At 34.6% G+C, this 23,276-nt stretch overlaps 2 protein-coding genes across 2 annotated transcripts; both read right to left on the reverse strand.

Moving 5' to 3' along the window:
• Nucleotides 1-7,790: 7,790 nt before the first annotated feature.
• LOC114185739 (trypsin inhibitor A-like) lies at nt 7,791-8,520 on the reverse strand. Its single transcript, XM_028073624.1, has one exon. The coding sequence runs from the start codon at nt 8,462-8,464 to the stop codon at nt 7,886-7,888; it is 579 nt and encodes a 192-aa protein (XP_027929425.1). The 5' UTR covers nt 8,465-8,520; the 3' UTR covers nt 7,791-7,885.
• Nucleotides 8,521-22,063: 13,543 nt separating this feature from the next.
• Nucleotides 22,064-22,390, reverse strand: LOC114184426 (chymotrypsin inhibitor 3-like). Its single transcript, XM_028071735.1, has one exon. The coding sequence runs from the start codon at nt 22,388-22,390 to the stop codon at nt 22,064-22,066; it is 327 nt and encodes a 108-aa protein (XP_027927536.1).
• Between the last annotated feature and the right edge of the window lie 886 nt (nt 22,391-23,276).

Here is a 23,276-nt window from a genome sequence, read left to right on the forward strand (position 1 = left end):
AAATACATTTATTAATTATTTTTTATTAATTTTATAACAAATGTTTTTAATTATTTTTCATTTAAAATTATTTTAGAAGATAATAAATTATTACTTTGACTTTTTAATAATTATTATTTTCTTGAAACAAAATAATATGACAAAGTATTATTTAAATGTGTTACAAATCACCACATCTTAACTACTAATAAAATGTTTCTAAATGAAAAATATTAAATTAGTTAGTAGGTATAAAAATATCATAAAATATATGTTAAATCAATTTATTAGATCCAAAAATATAACAAGATATATGTCAAATTAATTTAAACTAAATCTTGAATTATCTCAAACTTATTGTTAAATTTCATAAAAATTAACTATTCTGGTATGATGAATATGATGTTGCTACTTGTCCTCTTTTTTATCACGAGAAATTAAAAAATATATAATATTTAATACACCAAAACGTGCTACTGGAATTTAATTTTGCAGTTTCAAGACCTAAATCACAGAATTTCCTTTTTATGCAATATAATAAAATTATTTTAGCATCATCTATTACAGCTGCTTCCTTTTTATAAAAAAAAATTCCAAACAATAATTACCAACATTCATTTAACTTTTAAAAATAAATCACAAACATAACATTAATATATATATATATATATATAAAATTATACATACATATTTTTATTATTTTATAATACATTCTACATAATCAAAATAGATTTTAATCTGTGAGCTAATCTGGCTCACTACGGGTTCAAGCGAGTTGGATTGAGAAGGTTTTATTTTTTTTTTTCTAAAGTGGGTTTAACTTAATTTGACTCACTTAATACACGTGTTAAATGGATTCGAGTCGGATTGAAGGTGGGTTAGTTGATCACAATCTACCAACAAAAATAATATTAATTTGTTTTTCAAATTTTATTACTTTTATAATTATTTACTACTTCTAATTATATTGGTTCACAATTTGATATTCTTCAATAATATTTGAATAGTTTGAATGTTTAATTTATTTGTTTATCATTTATATATGTTGATACTTTAATTTTGAACTACTACCTTTGAAATAATGTTTTGAGAATTAGGTGAACACTTTAATTCCACTATTATAAAAATAAATCATATCAATAAATATGTAAAATAAATTGCAATAGAAAAAAAAATCATAAATGAACAAAGTCACTAACCCACCAACCTGTAATGAATCAAAACAGATTGCAAAATTTCTAACTCACCGATGAATCGATTCACTAACCTATCAATTTTTTAGCTCATAGTGAACCAACCCGTATTGATACCCGAAATTATATACAACACCAACACATACTTCATTTAATTTTGTATAGAAAAAACTATACAACAATACATATAAAGAAAACTACAGCACAAATACATAATGTAAGGCCCACTTTTTCTGTCCCTAGTGTTTAAGTGCCTAACCTTATCTAGTAGGCCTAAGGCCAGCCTATAAGGTGTCCCAAAACCCTTTTCCAGCCCTAACCCCCCTCACTCTGCCCCATTCTCACAAAACAGGAACCTTTCGCCCTTCCATTACTGAAGCAACGAGCTCTACTAGGACATAGTTTTCCCCCCTCCGAATCTACTAAACACTACCTCACCAAGTAAGCAGGACTTGAATCTCAAGCTCTCTCGTGCTCCTTTCTGTTTCCAAGTTTTGATTTCCACGTTGTTCCCCATCGTAGTCTCATCTTTGTTCACGAACATTCTGTTTTCAGCTTTGTAAGCTGCTACTGTTTAGGTGTTAGCTCGCTAGGGACCTTATTCTACTCACGTTAGCGTTTAACCAAGGTAAGGGAAGCTAGGGTTTCATGCTTTTAAGTTATTCTTGCCTGTTGTTTGACTATTTTGTGTTCTTAAAGGCTTGTATGGTGTTGTAATGGTGTAAATAATGTATGGTGTGCTTTTTTTTATTGAATCTGTTGGTTGCACGTATCAGAGCAGGTGAGTTCTGCTGAACTCGCCCAAGCGAGCTAGGTGATTGTTCAAAATTCAAAAATCTCGTTTAAGCGATGAGCTCTCGCTTGAGCGAGAACAACAACAACCCATCCCCCTCTTTGTTTCGAGGGCTCGCCTAAGCGAAAGCCACTCATGTAAGACCCATGAAAATTAATTAACTAAATATTTAATTAATTAATAAATGCGGGTAGGAAGCGCCTTTATGACATTAATTATTTAATAGGGTGGTGTGGAAAAGTTCTAGCTCATATGGTTGATAGTACTTTAATTGTGTGAGAGGACTTAGGTTCGAGTCCTATGTATGCCAATTATGTGTTGTTGTTTTATTATTGATTTAAAGATAAGTATGATGATGTGATTTGTATTGTAAACTTATGTTGATTTATGTATATCACAAAATGTGAATTGGCATAGTGGTTGTGTTGTAGCATTGTGAGTGGAAGGTCATGGGTCCAAACCTTGTTGGGTATAAAGAAGGCTTTATTTTTGCTAATTCTAGCTTAGAGTGGAGTTGAAAGGGCAAAGGTAAAAATCAGAGGGAGAAGTAGCCAAAAGGGATGAAAAACCTTAGTGAACAATGAATAAGAAATTAAAAACATAATTAAACCCATTTTTTCGTTTTACCATTTAAACCCTTAATTAAGACACCTATAAAAGGCCATTTTAAGGGAAAAGAAGAGTTTTGGCAGTGTTGGGAATTGACTTTTGAGAGGAGCACGGGTTTTAGAGGGTGAATTGAGTTTGGGGGGGTGCAAGGGTTGAAGCAAGAAAGGATTTTGAATCAAGGGGGTTCTGTCTTGACAATTGTTGAGCACTCATTCCAGGTTAGGGGTGTTGAATTATGTGCATTTTTATTTGGTTTGTATTCCTGCATTTTATTCTCAATTGGGATTTTATGTGTTGTGGTTTTTGGTATAAAGTATACTGCAATTGAGAATTTGGAAGAGAATGTGGGTGCCAAGTCTTTTGGGTACGAAATAAGCAATGTGATGAGGGTTTCGGGTACTGTTGTTGAATCATGGTTATTTTATGCGTTTTGGGAATTTAAGCTTGTGTGAAATGTGTTTTTAGAGTTTGATTGATGGTACATATTGAATGAAACCTGAAGGTATTGTAAATTGGTATTGGTGTTGTGTTTTTGGTGCGCTAGCAATGGCGAAACTCTGTAGGTTTCGCCCAAGCGACTCCTTCTCGCCTAGGCGAGAGTTGCATGGTTTTGTGTTGGGTGTTGGTTCGCCTATCCCGCCTAGGCGACCCAGTATTAGAGTTGAGCGACTTGCTTCTCGCTCAGGCGAGAGACACTCGCCTAAGCGAGGTTGTGATGAAGTTGCGCGTGTTGAGCGCGACTTCTTGTCCAGGCGAGGAGCTTATGGATTTTGAGCGAACCAGCGTCTCGCCTAAGCGAGATGTCTTGGTCATGTGTGGTGCTTTGCTTGTATTTTAGCCTAAGCGAGATTGAAATGGGTGTTTGGGCGAGAGACGATCTCGCCTAGGCGAGGGGATCTCGCCTAAGCGAGATGACGTGCTTTTGTTGCTGATTTACAGGTGAGGTGGATTAGCCTAAGCAAGACTGAGGGTCTAGCTTGGGTGAGAGGTCCCTAGCTTAAGCGAGTTTATGCGGATTACTATGTTTCTTTGTGCTTGTGAGTGTGTTTTGGATGTTTATACCACGGTTAGGTTGTATATGCATGTGGTGTGATGTTTGGGCTTGAAGGACTAAGTCCACTAGGGGTCTGGGATGTGCTCGGTGGTTGGACACATGATGGGCATGGAACTGGTTGAGTTTCTGTCGGCTATTAATGGGCAAAGAGTCCTTAGTATGGTGATTGCATGTGTCAGGCGCACGATGGGCAACGAACTGTGATGTTCCCGTCGACTACTATTGGGCCAGGAGTCCATAATATGGTGATTGCGTGCGTGCCAGGGTCCAAGTTATGAGACTTGGATGTTTATACTACAGGCGGGGAGTCTGTAGGGCAGGACTATTAGCAGGATAGGCTCATAGGGTTGAACCACGAATGACTTAGTTTCTTGGGAGCACAGGGAAGTCCCAAGACCTAGTTCATGCATATGACTCATGAAGGACTATGAAGTCATGGTTGGGTGATTTGGAAAGTATGAGGATTTTAATTATGTATTTTTGGGTTGGGGATAACATATTTATTTCATATATCTGTTCATATTATTATTGTGTATAGCTCACCCTATCTATGTGTGTTTGGCGATGATCGAATAATTTGTTATCCGGGAGCAGATGATGTGACAGGTGAGCCAAGAGATACTTAGAGACGGAGAGCATGGGCTACTTGGGATTTTGAAAGGAACTTTATAGTTTTTATTTTGATGTAAATATTTTTTATGATGAGTTTTAATAACATTTCTATTTCACGATATTGTACATTCGGACTATGCATGGTACCATTTATAGTTTTAAATTTCCCGCGTTTTTGGGAAATAGTTATAATCAATGCAGTATTTATATTAATTGTAATTTTATTTATTAAAAATTAGTAATATTCCTTAAGGATGTTACAATTGGTATCAGAGCAAATGTTTTGAAAATATTTTTAAAATATTTTGGGGCTTTTGGGAAGTGAGCTTACCGTTTGATTGTGTGTGTGATTTAGTTGTATGTAAGAAAGATATTAGTGGTTTTGTTAACTAAGTGAATTGGTTTTAACAGTTGTAATGTGGCGTATCTAGGCTATGGTTGCTAACAGGAGGAGGAGGAATAGTGGTGTTGATGACATCACGGAGGCCATTCATCGGATGGTGGATGCGATGCAAACACCGGTGGCAGCGCAGTGTAGGGCGGCAATGGCACCAGTTAGGGTGCCACAAGCCAGCCGAGTTTACTGACAAAGTATCTCCTGATGAAGCAGAGGCCTGGCTTCGCAAGTGTGAGAAGATATTCACGGTGATGAGTTGCGCAGATGAGCAGAAACTCCTGTTTGCCACCTACCTCCTGAATGGTGATGCTGAGTATTAGTGGGCGGGTATGCAACAACAGATGCAAACCCGAGATGAACAGGTGGAGTGGACTAGCTTCAAGACGCGGTTCATGGTGGTCTTGGGTGTGATGGACAAAATTCCATGAACCTCCTTGTGAGATCTCATGGTGGTACCGTATGTGATGGACATAATTCCATGAACCTCTTGGTAAGGTTTCATGGTGGTGCCTTAGTGTATATAATTAGGTAAGGATTCAAGTAAGGATTGCATCCTGAAACTCTAAAGAGTCAGTTAGTCTCACGTAGAGCAGACTGACTCAAGTGGTGAGAGTAGTAGGAGGCCCTAGATTTTGGCAAGATAGTGGCCTTAGATGTTTGAATGCTAACCTTGTGCGTGGTAGGGTGAAATCCATTGGCAATGACTCTGTAAAGCAGTAGAGGCCACCACAACTACAAGCATCAAGTGAATCTGACCGATTATATGTATCTAGATAAATTGAGTCTTAGAGTCTTGCTTGTTTGCTATCACATGCTTGGATGATTGATGTGTACTTGCTTTTCAATTGCATGCTAAATTGTATGATAAAGATTTTTTTACTCTAGCGTACCCTTTTGTTTGTGTTTGCCTTCTTGTGTGGTTTTTTCCTTTTTGCAATGATCACGAATTCTTTGGTGTCAACAAATATGGGAACCCCTGGTAATCACAGTGATGATGAAAATGCTGCAACGTAGTGGTCATGTGTGGATGTTGAGCTCACTGTTGAACTCATGTTTGGAGGACTTGTGTAGTTTTGTAATCCCTTGCTTATGAATAAATTCTTTTGGATAACTGTGAACTTTAAATTTGTTCCTGGTATTGTGTAGTACTTTTGTTTTCTTTTGATATATTTGAATGATTTTTTTCCTTTATACTTTAAATCTCGTACTTTTTAGATATTATAAATCATGCGATATTTTATTTAATTAGTATGATGTTACACGTAATACTATACACATGCCAAATAAGTAAGACGTGCCACTAAAATTTATTAACTAAAATTTTCATTGGCATTATTGATGAAATAAAGGATGTGAACCCCACTTTATCTGGCAAAACATAAAACATTGGAAACACCACCCATAAAGCCTTTTTGCTGTGTTTTACGGAAAACAAAATCTCGATCCTTTATATATTATCCAACAGAAATTGCCATTACGTACAAGAAAAATGAAAGCTACACCTTACATTTAATACACACATTTTATATTTTATATAGGGTATGTAAGTTCGGCTGCGAAAGAAACCACAACATGCAAATACCAAAAATATGTATTCTTTTCGGCAAACAACTATTCACTAAGGCTGCAATTTCCTATAGATATAAATATATATAGATATAAATATATATGAAAAAATAAAACTAAAACCTACCTTAAAAAAACAAAAAACAAAAACAAAAATCTTTGTAACTCATACATATATTATTAATCACACCCAGCAATTTGTAAAGAAAAATAATTACATGATTTTTATTTTTATTTTTTTTTTCTGACGTGATTTAATATAATTTATCATAATTAATATATCATTATCTTTTATTTTAAAATAATCAATAATCATTTCTAAGCTGCATTATAAAATAAAGAATAAGAATAAAGAAATAGTTATATTATATTTTCGTTTGTAAACTGTCATCACGCAAAATTTGAATCCACATGAATAGTAGAATAAAAATAAAAGTAGAAAGGTGTTCGGCCTGGAAAGAGGGTTCTTGACCAGGGTAGCAGCAGAAGAAGGCAGCCGGTTATCCTCATCGGCATCATTTTCAACGTCCTCGTGGGTAGCGTTAGCCTTTGCGTCGGCAATTTCGTCTATGTCCATTAGAGCACTTCGAAAGATATCTTTGTTCACGTCAAACCTCTCGTCATTGGCCGATACCTACTCAGAAGAAAAACTCGGCTTGCCTAAAAGCTTTTAAGAAACCGTTGTTATGCTTGACAAGCACGATTTTTTGATATTTCAGTGATTCGGCCTCGGCGCTTTCCTTAGGGCTTTTCTCATCGGCCAGTAGTGTATTCAAATCTTCAACTTTGTCTTTTCCCTTCATCTCTGACTCAAAACATCGGTTTCTCCAGATTTTGCATTTCTTATCGAGCCCATTGTTGTCCTCCTTCGCGGTCTCGAGATCCTTCTACATAGCATCCATGGTCTCCTTGTCAACAACAGTATGAAGCTTTAAGGCCGCTAACAAATTGGCCATTTTCACTTTCCACTCATCCATTTGAATATGTCGTCTTCTACATATGATAAATAATTAAATATATTGAATCATTTGAAAACAAAATTGATAAACAGTTATACAATTAAATTGAAAATTGATAATTAATGTTTCATTAATTATTTTATAATTTTTCTTTATGTTCTTAAATGCTTTAAGCGAATAATAATATTTCCACAAGTTCTATTTTAAATAAAATTACTTTATAATTTTAATATAATAATGTAGTAATTATACATTAAGTAACATAATTTGTAAATTTTAAACATATATTATCATACGAGAGTTTTAAGAGTAGTGATTGATTGACACTACTATTTACTTTACTCTCCAACTTTATTAATTAACATTTTAATAAAAATTATGGTATATATATATATATATATATATATATATATATTATTAAAAAAATATTTGTATAATACATTTCATAATTTTGTGACGATATATTTTATCAAGTTTTAATATATATGAAGGAAAGTTTGTAAAACGTATCCTTTCTCATTTTAGACACCGTTTTTGTCTTGATGGATAGAAACAAAGAGGTAATCCAAACAATTGGTTTTAGAGCGAAAGGATAAAATTGTCTATAGTGGTCCTAGAAATATGAACGTGAGAAAAACCAAATAGTGGTTATTTTATTTAGCCATGCATTAGTTTATTACACCCAAAGCATATAGTTTTCACAAGGAGAAAGTGCGCGATTGTTCATGCATCAGCAGATGTTGGTAGAACTTGCTCAAGATGAAACACGTATGGCTCGTCCTGAGTTATAGCCAAAAGCCAGTTCCCATTCTTAACAACCGCAACATTACCACAGAAGACGCCTTTACAGAACAAAAGCTTATACCAGTTGGTTTCAGGTTCAGCTTTTTTAATAAAGAAGGAACCTTTGACTGTATGTGGGTAGCCATGAACTTTAACAAGGGTTCCTTCAGGCAGACCCTCAACAACGGTCCACTCACTGATATTAGTATGTTGGAAGCTAAGGAACACTAGACCTTCAGGGAGAAATTCGGTAAGGATCGGGGATGAAATGATAATTGGAAGCCCTCTATCGTCCTGGAAGGGAGATTGCACAACAGAGAGAGGGACAGATTCGTTATCCGTTTGGATTCGTCGAATTCCGCCGCCTGGGGCCCCTATAAGTGACGGCAATATATAGAATCTGCCACCATTTTTAACGATGTTACCATTCCCGTCCGTGACAGGTTGAGCAGTGGTGGAAGGAGGGTAGAAGGTTAGGGCAGAAAAAAGGAAAAGAGCAAAAAGCATTGCACTCGCCATTTCTTTGACTGGCTATGAAACAGATTAAGGTTTTTCTCTTCTTTGTTCAATTCAGTTGTGTGAATAAGCGAAGCTAGGAGAATCCATTTATAGAGCTACGTCTTGATGATAAGTTCAACTCTTTTGTGATGGGAATGAATAAAATATCGTAAAACTTTTAAACATGTGAAAAAGATGAAATAAAATATATGTTTTGACTTTCTGTGCAATAAGTTTCTTAAAAGTTTAAGGCTTGTCTCTTCTTTATTCAGTTAGTAGTGTGAATAAGCCAACATGGGATAATCCATTTATAGAGCTACTGATGGTGATAAGATGAATGGACAGAAATAATTAAAAAAATTCTAAGACTTAATAATGCTTTGGCATGCTGGTGGGTTGACTGTTATGTTATTGGTATTTTTTTGTACTTATATGCTTTGGACTTAGTTGGTGACATCTAGAATACTAAATACAAGCAAATTTTAGCTTCATATCATGAGTTCTCTTCTTTTATAATTATCCAGATAACTTTACAACAAAATTTTGATTATTAATACGAACTCTTAATAAGGAAAGGTGTAAAAAATTAGGTTTCTTATTAAAGTTTAGAGTTGCCCTAATACATTAGGGCTTGTTAAATTCACTATTAAAATTTTCACATTACACGGAATTTTTATTGCAAATTTCTTAAAAAAGTTTGCAAGAAAAGATTTTTTTCTACTATTTTTTTCTAAGAATGTTAATTGGCAGGTAATTCCTTCGTAGGTAATTATTTTCTACAAAATTATAAAATCTATAAGTATTCTCTACAAAATTTGTTATGAAAAGTGTTTTATACAAAATATTTTGCAAAATAATTGGCAGCAATTTCCTACAAAATTTTTTTATAAAAAAATTTCTAAGTATTTCCTACAAAAACAAAATTAAAACAAAATTGGTAGGAAATATGAGTTTTTTTAGTAGTGATAAGATATGAATGCTAAAGTAGGGATTAAAAGAATATTGCATGGTATTTTTGCTTTGAATTGGATCATGAAACCCAATCCCAGTGAAGCTTTTATATGATATTTTTCTCGCTCAAGTTCTTTGTTTTCATTGTGCCAATTCATTTTAATCTTTACAATTTAATTCTGAATTTATTTTTTTTTATCTCAACAAAAAATGTTCTATTATTCTCACCCTTTATTAGCAACTAACCAATTAATTTAAACCATATTAGTCCTTGTGGGATACAATCTTTGGACTTATCCACTGTATTACTTATGTGTTTTGGTACACTTGCCAACACGTAACAAGTTTTTTCGAACACATAACAATGTCATTTCCCGGTTGTCTGTGTAAGACCCAACAAAAATAAAGAAATGATTAAGAATTAAAGAATGGAAATTGGAGTGAGAAAGTAAGTATATGAAATTGATGACTCATGAAATGAACAAGAAGTGAAGACTAGCACAATTGGTTGGAGCCTTGTCATGGGATGGTGGTTAAGGGTTTGATGGAATTAGGTTAATAGACGGCTGAAAAAGGTGAGGGTGAAAGAGGCATATGTTTGGGAATTTTTTAGGGCATAGAGCTTCATAAGAAGACAGCGAGAGCATGAAGGGGTCGTTAGGATTTTCCTTAACATTGGTGTTCCAAGTAAAGGGGACTAACCTTGGTTGTTCTTGTGTTTGTAAATGGTTGTTCCACGCTTCTGTTGATAACTCTATGTTTGTGCTCAATGTTGTGCATAAATCCTTCTTCATAATGGTGGTGTTGGTGGTTTGATATGTGCCTTTCACAAATGCGAAAGCAATTTTCGTTTTTCTACTGCTATCATTGTAGTATCATATGATGTTTCATATGGGTTGTGACAAATGACGTTTTCTTTGATGGGGTTTGAGGTTGGGTTAATCATGTATGAGTTTGGTGGCATGACAATGGTTGTTATTTTGTGAAAGCATGATGTATATGAATGTTCTTGTGAATGCATTGTTTCCTCAAGCTTTAATTGAATCAGTTTTCAGTCTTTAGGTTTGTAAATTGTGTCATATGCAATGTAAAATGCTATTTACTCAAAACTTAAAAACAAAAATGTTTGAGTATTCAAATTAAAGCTACAGAAGTCTAGTTTCCAGCCCAAAAAGAATCAGGTCATTTGGATATTCGTGGACAACATAATAAATAAAACAATCAGTTGACACCAGAGTAGTAAGTTGTTGTGGACACCGAAATCTTTCTGGTTTTGGAATTTGAAAGGTAAACAACCTAAAGCTCCAAAAATAATGTACTAGTTGTCAAATTAAATATACGAAAGTCTAGTTTTCAATCCAAAAAGAATTAGCTCAATTGAACATCTGTAGAAAGCATTATGAGTAAAATTGTAACATATGTTTGTGTGTGATAATGACATTGTTGTTCAAATCTGTTTGAAATATTTCAAATTAAACTTCAACTTCTACATAATTTCAAAAATTATGTTCTAGTAATCGAATTAAAGATAATTGAGTTTAGAATCTTAGAAAAAAAAGAATCAAATCATTTGGATAGTTTTGATAAAATTTATAAGCAAAATAGTAAGAAAAGTTCATGGATGCCAGAAGGCAATTTAAACTAGCTTTCCTTCTATGACATTTGTTGTGACTTTCATTCTATGACATTTCTTGTAACTTTCATTTACTTGTAAAAATAAGTTTTAATTGCATGAATTCATGATATTGTGGATTTTGTGTATTTTGTTTGGAATATATGAGTTTGAGTTAGTACATGTAGGGTTTCGGATGAAAATAAAATGGTGTTGTTGTTTCAAAAATAAAATGATGTTCCTGGTTAAAGGATAATTCTTGATATTGCTCTTTAAATTCATTTTTGATGTTGTTGTTTAAATTTAATATTGATGTTGCTGTTTAAATTCATTTTTTTTTCTGTTGTTGTTTAAATATAATTCTTGTTGTTGCTGTTTAAATTCAATTTTACTATTGCTATTTTCAAATTAAATTGTTGGTACTATTTTTAAATTAAATTGTTGATGTTATTTTTAAAAATGTTGCTGCTGTTTTGAAATTAAATTGCTGTTGTTGTTTTTAAAATAAATTGTTGTTGTTGTTTTTAAATTAAATTATTATTGTTGTTTTTAAATTAAATTGTTGCTACTGTTTTTGAATTAAAATGTTGCTGCTATTTTGAAATTAATTTGGTACTCCTACTTTTGAATTAAAATGTTGTTATTGTTTTCAATTAAATTATTATTGCTCTTTTTCAATTAAAATGTTGTGGCTGTTTTAAATTAAATTGTTGTTGCTCTTTTTCAATTAAAATGTTGTTATTGTTTACAAAATGAAAGGTTGTGTTGTTTACCAAATAGAATGTTGTTGTTGTTATTGTATGATAAAATCATATGATATGTTGACGATGTATGGTCAATTCTCTGTTGTTGTTAGGCTTACCTGTTATACCTAGGAAACCATGGATGACTCTTTCGCTTGTGCGAGACAGTTGAAAACGATTCTCTTCGTTTGTGTGAGACAATGGAAGAGGATGGGTTTGAGTGCTACACTCTCTCATTTGCGCGAGGCAGTACTGCTCAATGGACATGGGAAAGACGTCTCGCCCTAAGTTTTGGCTCGTTGTTGAGTGTAGTGCTCGGTGTGTGATTATGATTATCATGCTTGAATATCTTCTTGGTTTGATGTGATGTTTAAGATACTTGTTATGCCTTTTTCTGCTCAATGCTTTATAAATATTATTGTTTGTGGTTAGGTCACCCTGTTTGTGTGTTTGTTGTGTATGCGATGATTATATGACATGTGTGTTATACAGGAGCAGGTGATAATACAGGTGTTTCAAGCATGAAGTAGATTGACAAGAGAATGGGATGAATTCAAGGTTTTCTTTTGTTAAGTTTTATTTCAAATAAATGTTAAAGACATTGTAACTTTGATTTCTTTTTGTTAATTGAGTTTTTTTAAAACAATTATTATTTGACATACACGTTTAAATTTAAAAATAAACTTTTGTTCATGTACATTATCATCAACAATCGTTTTCTGCTAAACGTGTATGATTTATATCATTCCGTGACATCCTAAATTGCGGTGTTACAGTCTGGGCCGAGATATGATCACATACAACATTATATATTTTTTTCTTCATGCACAACGAAGGAGGAAGATTGTAAATCATCAACAAAATCGACCACAAACTCTACTTGCTAGTTAAGTTTCTATAAGCATTCATAAGATTTGTAGCAAGTCCAAGTCTTAAATTTCTTGACTCTACACCAAATTCTGGAAATATTTCATCAATTTTCTTCCATTGTGGAAAATCTGTTGTGTGTCGAAGAAGATTGTTACACTTTCTTTCACCTGCATGCTAGGTCAGGTTCTTTGCATCTTCTTTAAAAGCAAACAATCATTTCAACCTAAGATTTATGGGAAGGTACCATAAAACTTTAAAGGAGGGAACTTTTATTTCTTGATCAACACTATTCTCATCAACTTTCTTTTTAAATCGAGACAACCAACATGTTAAACACACCTTTAATGCAGAAAACTCATTTCTGTATAATACACAATTATTTGGGCATGCATGTATCTTTTTGTACTCTAAACCCATTGGACATAGAATTTTTTGACTCGTAGTTACGATTAGGTAACGTTATTTTTTTTCTAGAAGCATCTCCCTCAACAATTTTAACAATTCTGTGAAACTTTTATCGGTCCATCCATTTCTTGCTTTCAAACTGGACAATTTCAAAATTGCAGACCATCGTGTAAAAGTCATCATGGGTTTAATTGCTCCTCTGAATCAGACTTCAAAGAATCATACACATGAGCTCTTCTAATATTTTCTTCGCCAACATCACGTACTGTATCCTTTAAATCACCATTCATCCATTCTTCAACATATTCTGTTGTTCGTGATGTAGTGATTGTGGAGCAAAGTCGATCACATGCATATGGATTTCTTGAGCCCTAAGCCATTTAAAAATCTAGGAACACAAAGGTTAATATGCAACAAACGTGTTTGCTTGGCTCCATACATTGAAGGGTTAGTCTTAGGAAATATAATTTTCTTTTTTCAAAGTTATGGTAATTATTCAACTAATCATTTGCCCTTCATTGTAGGTCTCATTGGCAATTAATAGTGATCATTCCTGAAGATTATGTAGTTGCCTAGTTTGGTTCTCTTCATAAGAAACCCAACAGTGAACTGAAGAACTTACTACAAGGGTAATGAAAAACTATCATATCATCTAACAAGTACATAGCCATTTTGACTAATTTGTCATCAATTTAACCAGAGTTGTGGGCGGCACAAACATTTTATGTCAAAGGAACAGACAAAAGAAAGTTTAAATTATATATCCTGAGGTGAGATATCATTTAATTCTTAAATTAATTATTTTGTTTACAAGTTATATGATATGGATTTGTCTTTCTTTCATTAGAGGGTAATAAGTAGATTAGTTCATGGGAATGGGGTACTACGTGATGTATTTAATCAAAGCTATCATTTAGGAATTTTTTTTTTATAACTAGACAATAGTAAACACTTATAACTAGTGCATGAATTCTACGATTTTAGGTCCTCCACTACATAATAACATTGTTTGTTTAGGTGTTCGATGATCCATCACCATTATCAAAGGAGATCATTGCCGATATAACACACCAATGGGCAAGTTATCTTTTCCAACATGGAGATTAGGTTTTGATTAGGTGTTGTTTAAATTATGTTTAGACTTAAAAGTTTAAGTTAGACTTTATTTAGACTACAAATTTTAATTTAGAAATCTAATTGTTTATTTTGATTTGGAACTCTTTATTATGTACTTGAATTGAACAATTTGAAATATGTATTTTATTTTGCGAAATTTGATGTATTCAAATTTTCGTTTTGTCATAAAAGAAAAAATAACAACAAATTTAAGTTTCTTATGGTCACAACAGATTTAAACTCGCTCCCATTTTTAATTAAGGTCTATACATAATAATAAACTTACATTTTAAGTTTGTTGGTCAATAACAGGCTTAAACTGTAAGTTTTGTTAACGAACAACAATCGTAAAACTTAGGTATGCTATTCATTGATTGACAAACTTTAAATTTAAGTTTGCCAAATCTAAGTCTATTGTAAAATAGACTTAAAAGGCCCATACTAAGAGACTTAAAAAGCCTGTTTTGTAGTAGTGGTAGTTTATGAGTGGATGACTTAAAAAACCTAAACTCTAAACAACATGTTCCTCCCCTGCTCACGCATGCAACCAATAGACATTTGAAACCAAACAACATTTCAACATTTTTCAGGCAACCGTAGCAGCAAACAAGCAATATAAACATGAAACAAAACTAAAAACAGGCATATACTAAAAAAATGTGAAAACCCTAGCTTCCCTTATGTAGAGTGGAGCTAAACTTAAGGAACTCTTAGAGGAGGAGCACCAGGACCAAGAACAACTTAGGGAGATAAAAGCATACGCACAAAAAAACGAGACTAAGAGCACAACAGAGATTTACAAGGAACTAGAGTTACCTAATAGAAAGAAAATGAGCTTAGCTAGCTCGGAGAAGAATGTTGTTCAAGTCCTAACAGAGCTTTTATTTCAGAAAAGAGCAAGAGTGAGAACTGTGTTTGGTTGAGCAAAGGAACTAAACGTGAAACTAAACTGGAGATTGAATGTAAGGAGACAAGTGATTGGATTGGGCCCTTACTCGCTAGGCCCAATTAACTTAAGACTTAAAAAATGGGCCTTACAACTTTATTCTACAACTTTATTAATTAACATTTTAATAAAAAATAAAGTTATATAAATAGATATATATTTTATTTAAAAAAGAGTTGTATAATACATTTAATAATTTTTAAAACGTATTAAAAATATGTTTTTCAATTTTTAATGTATACCAAGAAAAGTCTGTAAAACGTATCCTTTCTCAATTTAGGCACCGATTTTTTGTCTTGATGGATAGAAACAAAGAGGTAATCCAAACCAATGGCTTTAGAGCGAAAGGATAAAATTGTCTATAGTGATCCTACAAATATGAACGTGGGAAAAACCAAATAGTGGTTATTTTATTTAGCCATGCATTAGTTTATTACACCCAAATCATATAGATTATACAAGGATAAAGTGCGCGATTGTTCATGCATCAGCAGATGTTGGTAGAACGTTAAACATGTGAAACTCTTTTGTCGATTGGAATGAATAAAATATCGTAAAACTTTTAAACATGTGAAAAAGATGAAATAAAATATATGTTTCGATTTGCTGTACAGTAAGTTTCTTAAAAGTTTAAGGCTTATCTCTTCTTTGTTTTGTTCAATAAGCCAACATGGGATATTCCATTTATAGAGCTAGCCGATGGTGATAAGGTCAATGGACAGAAATAATTATATTGGACTTAGTTGGCATGCTCGTGGCTCGACGGTTATGTTATTGGTTTTTTTTTGTAGTTATATTGGACTTAGTTGGTGACATGTAGAATACTCAATATAATAAATAATATAGTCTTTATAAATATTTTTAGTTTGCCCAAACGTGCTAAATGTTAATATTATTGTTGAAAATATTCAATGGGCTATCAGGAAGGGTGAAAAATTAACTTTCGAAATTGATATTCTAATTTCTATATTTCCTAATTGAAGGATTCCTTTTGTAAGGACCTAGGAAAGATGCTATGTGTAAAAATTCTTAGAAAAAGAAGTAGGGTTTGTTTAAACTAAGCGGGAGTGAATTTTTTTTTTAAAACATTTTTCTAAAACATAGTTTCAAAAACTTCTGTCAAAACTCAAAAACTCAAAAATGCACTTTCTCCTTAATTTAAATGATACATGTAAGGCCCATTTGCTGTCTAGTTTTAAAGGGCTACCCCAAAGTTAGTTGGGCTTAGAGCTGGTCCAAAAGGAAACCAGATCCTAAGCCTGTCCTAACCCTAACTCTCTTACTCACTTTCAGAAATCTGTCCCCTTTGTTCTAAGAGTTGCAGTCGTTGCTCTACTAGGGTTTGCTTTCTCGCCTCGGACAAGTTCGCTCAAAGCTCGTTTCTACTCAACGTAAGTTACCCATCAACTCATATCCTCCCTTCCTTAGTGTAATCTCGTGTCTTTCTCAGTTAAGGTTTCGTAGTGGGCCCAATCTTAAGTTTTGTTCCACTGTTTTCAAGTTCTAAGCCTCTTCCTAGAGCTGTTGTGCTCTGTGGTTGGTGTTAAAGTACTGTACTAGCTTATTCTAGGTAAAGGAAGCTAGAACCCTCTTGTTTGGTGCGATTGTTGTTAGTCATGCTTTTGTTTCATGATTATTGAGCTTGTATGCTACTGTGGATGCATGGGACGATTGGCATTATTGTTTGGGTATGAAAATATATATATGTGGCAGGGAGAAACAGTAGCGAGGTCTGATACTCTCACCCAAGCTAACTTGTCTCGCCTAGGCGAGACTTGCAGAAACAGGCCAGGGCTACACTCGAGCTCTCGCTCAGGCGAAAAGCTCTTGTTTTGAGTGAGGCACTATCTCGCTCATACGAAAGATGCTCGCCTAAGCGAGAACGCGTGAAAGCCTTGGTATGTTGCTCCTGTTTTAGCCTAGGTGAGGAACCTCACCTTTAGGCGAGGTGTTGTCTCGCTCAGGCGAGGAGGGTTCGCCTAAGCGAGCATGCGAAAGTCTCCCAGCGCCCTTGTCGCGATCTCGCCTAAGCGAGAGTCTACTGCCTAAGCGAGAGTGTAACATCCTAGCCGAAAATTACTTATTAAAATAATAAAAAAAAAATTGATAAACAACCTCATTTATTATTCATCAATTTCCCACACCGCGGGAATTATTTAAAACCTTAAATTCAACTCGCCAAAACATATAAAATAATTTGCGGCAATACAATATTACAAATAAAATTGTCTATAAAACTATTACAATAAAACCATAGTCCAACAAAATAAACTAGTGATAAAACCATCAATCTGCACACCTGCATCAACATATGCTCCCATGTAACAAGTTACAAGATCATCGCCACACACACACAAATAGGGTTAGCTCATTTAAATAAAACCAAACAAATATAATATTAAATACAACATCTAAACATTAAAACTCGGGTTAGTATTCTTCTCCCCTTTTCCTTACTTCTCCATTTCCATCACTTGCATTAGACGTATATCATTTCTATACCCTTTAGGTGAGATCAATGATTGATCTTTGTTGCATGAGTGTCAACTCGCCCCTCCGACTACAGGCCACCACCTGATAGTCCACACGTGGGAATAACTTTGCCACAACATCTCACCGTGACTCCAAGTGGAGTTCCCCAAAACAAACCTATGTTTGTAGTTGTTCCCAGACTACCAAAACTCTATCAGCATGCACTGAAGAGGGAAATCATCTGAAACCTCGTCGTACGAGCCACAACCCGCACATTCCACTGGACTTCCTAAACCACCAGGTTACAACCTAAAGTGGTCACGTGTTACCCCAATACCAGAGACACTCGTAACTGGGCCCCCAGCCAAAGCATTGTATCATGAACATCTTTTAAAGCGGTGTAGAAAACTTCCTCGCACACCATCACTGTACCAAAACCGCCTGCGCACATCTGATGCTGCTCGGCAGAATCTAGCTCCAGACCGCCTGACGGGCATCACACACCATCAGGCACCAAGCGCCAACAGAATCCGCACTGCACCATCATCGCCTGGCGGACACCTCCCTACCACTAGGCGCCTCGCGTTGACAGTGGCCACTGCCACTGTTTTTGGACTCTACCGCCTGGCAACTCGCCCCACGCCCCCAGATGCCATACCAGTAGCGCAATGCTACTGGTTTTTGGCATTTTTCTCAGGTTTTAAGAGACCCCAAACATACCATGCATCATTCTCATACCAATCATAGTATTTTCAGACATAATACTATAACCAAACTCAACATATACCAATAACTCATGCCCAATTCACATATATACAATTAAATCATACCAATTCGATTATCATCATGCACATTTACTCTTCATCAATTTCTACTCTAAACCTGCCACATACACTCAATGTACTCCAAGTATTATAATCTTTTAGTCTAAAATTCATATAAATCATGTCACCACCGTTTGGACATTATTGCTCAAGAAATCCATTCAATCATACTCCAGGCACAATCACACTACCAAGTATTCACAATTTTAAACCCATTTTTCCTTAACAATATAATTTTCTACTACCCAATCATCATCTTATACATGAGTATTCCTTAATCATGTAACCTAACCATACATATCACATAATTACAGTTTTCTAATATTTGAGGTTCATATCAACATGCAAATTATTTTCTTACACATATATTTTGATTATACCTTCTAATTCATTTTATATTATATCCTACACACACACACCACCATTGACCACACACACAGTATTCACACTCTAGCTGAACTGGGGCATTGCCTAGCAGCAGCTACTGGTCGCCAGGCGGCTCACAAACTTCTGGATTCAATCCAGATTCTTCCTGCAGCGATGCGAGCCCTAACTTCCTCAATTACCACTCTTCTACATGTTTTGACACATTACCATTAGCAAACAAGTTGTTCAATTCAATATTAACTTCCATTTCATTGTTGATATTCCACAGAGTACCAATCAACCCATATGATACATATTATCTCATATCTCATTCCAGCGTAACCTCTCATACCCAATCAAACAAGGATTCGTGCAATTTTCGCAACTACTCAATACAACCAATAATTCATCAAGCCAATGATTCACGCACAATAGAATTTAAGTCCCAGCATCATCACACCACGAAAACATTAACAAACAGAGAAAACTAGGCAACCCAGTTCGTGCCACTTGGCGATTCTCCTTCAGCCGCCTGGCGGTTCATCAAGAAACCTAGAAACCTGGTGCAAAACGCATATGCCGCCTGGCGGTAGTTCTTACGCCGCCAGGCGGTTTCTGGAAAAATCCAGAAACGCCAACAGACCAGAATTCACATGCTTTACATTTCAAACATGACTCAGAACACATCATTATACAATAGCAAAAATTAAAAACAAGTAATAGGAACTCCCCTAACCTGGGTATTCCTTGTTCAATTGCTCTTTCAATGTCCCTTTACGATTCCAATTTGATTCCAAGCCTTCGTCCACTACTAATCAGACTCACCCACTCTCTTTAGACTAAATTTTTCTGCCCAGAAACCTCCCTTACACTAACCACACGAACTTCTCCTTCTCACCCTCTCTTTTCACTCTCTTGGCCAATTACTCAAGCCCTTAATGATGGGTTAAAGTTCAAAAACGAGATTAGCATTAAAATTTGGCTTTAATTGGTTTTCAATGCTCATTAGGAGTTATTTTTACAACCCACCCTTGCCTCCTAGGTTTTCCTACGTCTCTTCACTTCCTTGCCAAAACTATAAAGTTTAGTAAAACAAAAATTATTTTGTCTAAGCCAAGGTTTAAACCTACCACCACACAATTGCAAAGTCAATACCAAACCATCATGCCAATTCATATTTCATGCTAACTAATATAATTTAATTACCATATCATTCCACAACATGATCAAATATATAAACAAATATAAAATCACATAAATAACACCTACATGGCATACATAGGACTCAAACCCAAGTCCTCTCACACAATCAAAGTACTCTCAACCATTTGATCTAGTACTTTTTCATGTCATGAAGGCTTACATTTAATGTCATAAAGGCTTCTCCTATCTGAATTTATTAAATGATTATTTATTTAATTATTTAAATTTAGTGGGTCTTACAAAGGGCACTCCTCTCGCCTGAGCGAGGGCTCTTGGCTTTAGCGAGATCTGCTGCAGGTTACGCTGTTTTTCTTCACTTGGTTGATTGGATTGTTTGATTTATGATATACTCTATATAATGCATGAGGCATGTGAAATGAAATGCATGGTATAATTTGTGGTTATAAATTGGATTTGTGTGATTGTGTGATCTTAGCATGTGAAACAAATAAGATGGTTGGTAATCAAAGAGGCATGGTATTGGTATGAGATGAAGCCCTATGCTCATGGATTGGGAATAACGAGTAGTATGGTTTCAACATGTGATATGAATGAGGATTGGTTACAGAGATTGGTATGAAATTATATGCATGATGAGTATTCCCTCATTTGTTTGATTATGATTGGTCTGTGGTTAGTGCGTAATTCCTTGGAATCTCTAGGTGAGATTTCAGGGTCGTGCTTCAGTGGTCGGGACGTAATTCCATGACCCCTGTTAGTGGGGATTCATGGTGGTGCCCCATCTATATAATTTGGTAAGGATTCAAGGTAAGGTTGCATCCTGACGCTCTAAGGAGTTAGTTAGTCTCACTTAGAGCGGACTGACTCTTGTGGTGAGAGTAGCAAGGGGCCTGAAACTCATTAAGGGCTAACCTTGTGTGTGGGGGATTGAGATATTGTAACACTTGTAACACTTAGCTCGGGGTTGAGCAGAGATATCCACTACAAGTTCAAGCATCCGCTGAATCCGATTAAATTATACAGATTCAGATGAGTCGAGTGGAGTCTTAGTGTATTGATTTGAAAGTCATAACATGCTTGGATGATGTGTGTATATTTGACTGTGGAAGTATATTTGATTGCATGATAAAATTACTTTTGGCTCTAGCTTACCCTTCTATTTGTTTGTTGTGTGTTCCATCTGTGTGGTTCTCTCTTTTGCGATGATCATCAACTTGTTGATGTGAGTAGATGCGAGGAACACCCGGGGTCAATAGGAAGGTGGTGGTTCCGCTGCTTAGCCTTTGGATTGGCTCCTGTTTTTGGACTCTTTATTTTAGGGCTATAGCCCATGTATTAGTATGTCTTTTAAATTCTTATTATATTACTATTGAATATTGTAATTGGTTTAGTTTTGGAATCGTGGTGTGCCTTGGATAATTGTAAGGGGTTATGTTTAAACTCTAGGACTGTACTGCTATATTATTTTAGTGTGATGCTTCTTTTAATTATGTTTATTAATTAAATGGGGTGTTACAACACAAGAATAATAAAAGTAATAAAAGATGATATAGAGAGAAGCAAAACACATAAAAAATTATAATGGATAATCAAACATTGAGTATTACTTTTTTCAACCTTACAAAAACTAGTTCCATTAATTATCAAATGAGAGTTTGCACAGTGCACACAAAACTTATAAGACTCTTTAGAGATATCAACCTTAATCTTATACTAAATATCAAAGATTTCTACCCTCACCATCTTGTCTCCCTTCAAGAAGATCTTGGTCTCTATCCGTTATTTGACTATCCGCAAAAATCATAACTTTATCAACTTTATTACAACAGCTCACAAAACACAAAAACAAAGCTGAAAACAATCCATAAATGATAGATGGAAAGAAATTAACACAATAGAACACTTTGAATACTTGATTCACAACACTTGTTAATTTTGAAATCTTTAGAGTCCTATAAAAGGTGTGTTGATCTCAGAAAACAACATAATGACACCACTTTTGGTTGCTTATAAAAGTTGTTAATTAAGCAAAGATAATTGTTTTCCGAGATCTCGAATCCCAATTTGAAAAACAAAAAGCTAAAGTTGATTATATCAGATGATAATCGATTAGTCTAATTGATTAAAAATTAGTTACAACGTCTCTAAAAATTAATCAATTATAGTATGTTCGAAGCTAAGGGTCACCTGACCTTCAGGGAGAAATTCGGTATTGATTGGGGATGAAATGATAATTGGAAGCCCTATATCGCCCTTGAAGGGAGATTGCACAACAGAGAGAGGGATAGTTTCGTTATCCGTTTGGAGTGCTCGAATTCCACCGCCGGGGGCTCCTAAACCTGATGGCAATATATAGAATCTGCCACCATTTTTAACGATGTTACCATTCCCATCCGTGACAGGTTGAGCAGTGGTTGAAGGAGGGTAGAAGGTTAGGGCAGAAAAAAGGAAAAGAGCAAAAAGCATTGCACTCGCCATTTCTTTGACTGGCTATGAAACAGATTAAGGTTTTTCTCTTCTTTGTTCAATCAGTTGTGTGAATAAGCGAAGCTAGGAGAATCCATTTATAGAGCTACGTCCTGCTGATAAGATCAACTCTTTTGTCGATGGGAATGAATAAAATATCGTAAAATTTTAAACATGTGAGAAAGATGAAATAAAACATGTTTCGATTTGCTGTACAGTAAGTTTCTTGAAACTTTATAATCCATTTATAGATCTAACCGATGGTGATAAGGTGAATGGACAGAAATAATTGAAAACAATCCTAGGGCTTAATCATCCTTTGCATGATGGTGGCTTAAATGCTTTGGACTTAGTTGGTGACATCTAGAATACTAAATATAATAAATAATATTGTCCATTATAAATATTTTTAGTTTGGCCAAACGTGCTAAATGTTATGATTTAATTCTTGAAATCATTCAATGGACCATCAGGAATGGTGAATAAATTAACTTTCGAGATTGAAATTCTAATTTCTATTATATTTCCTAGGTTAAGGATTCCTTTTGTAAGGACCTAGGAAAAATACTATGTGTAGAAATTCTTAGAAAAAACGTAAGGTTTGTTTAAACTAAGCGGAGTGATTTTTTTTTTAGAACATTTTCTCTAAGTTTCAAAAACTTCAAGTGAGAGTTTGCACAATGCACAACACTTAAAAACACTCTTTAGAGGATATCAATCTTAATCTTACATTAAATATCAAAGATTTCTATACTCTCACCACTCGTGACTCCCTTCAAGAGATCTTGATCTTTATCCAGTGTTTGATTATCCACGATAATGCATAACTTTATCAACTCTATTAACATCTCACAAAATACAAAAACAAAGCTGAAAACAACCCATAAATTATAGATGG

Source organism: Vigna unguiculata, chromosome 5 (genome assembly GCF_004118075.2).
Source record: "Vigna unguiculata cultivar IT97K-499-35 chromosome 5, ASM411807v1, whole genome shotgun sequence".
NCBI classification, from domain to species: domain Eukaryota; kingdom Viridiplantae; phylum Streptophyta; class Magnoliopsida; order Fabales; family Fabaceae; genus Vigna; species Vigna unguiculata.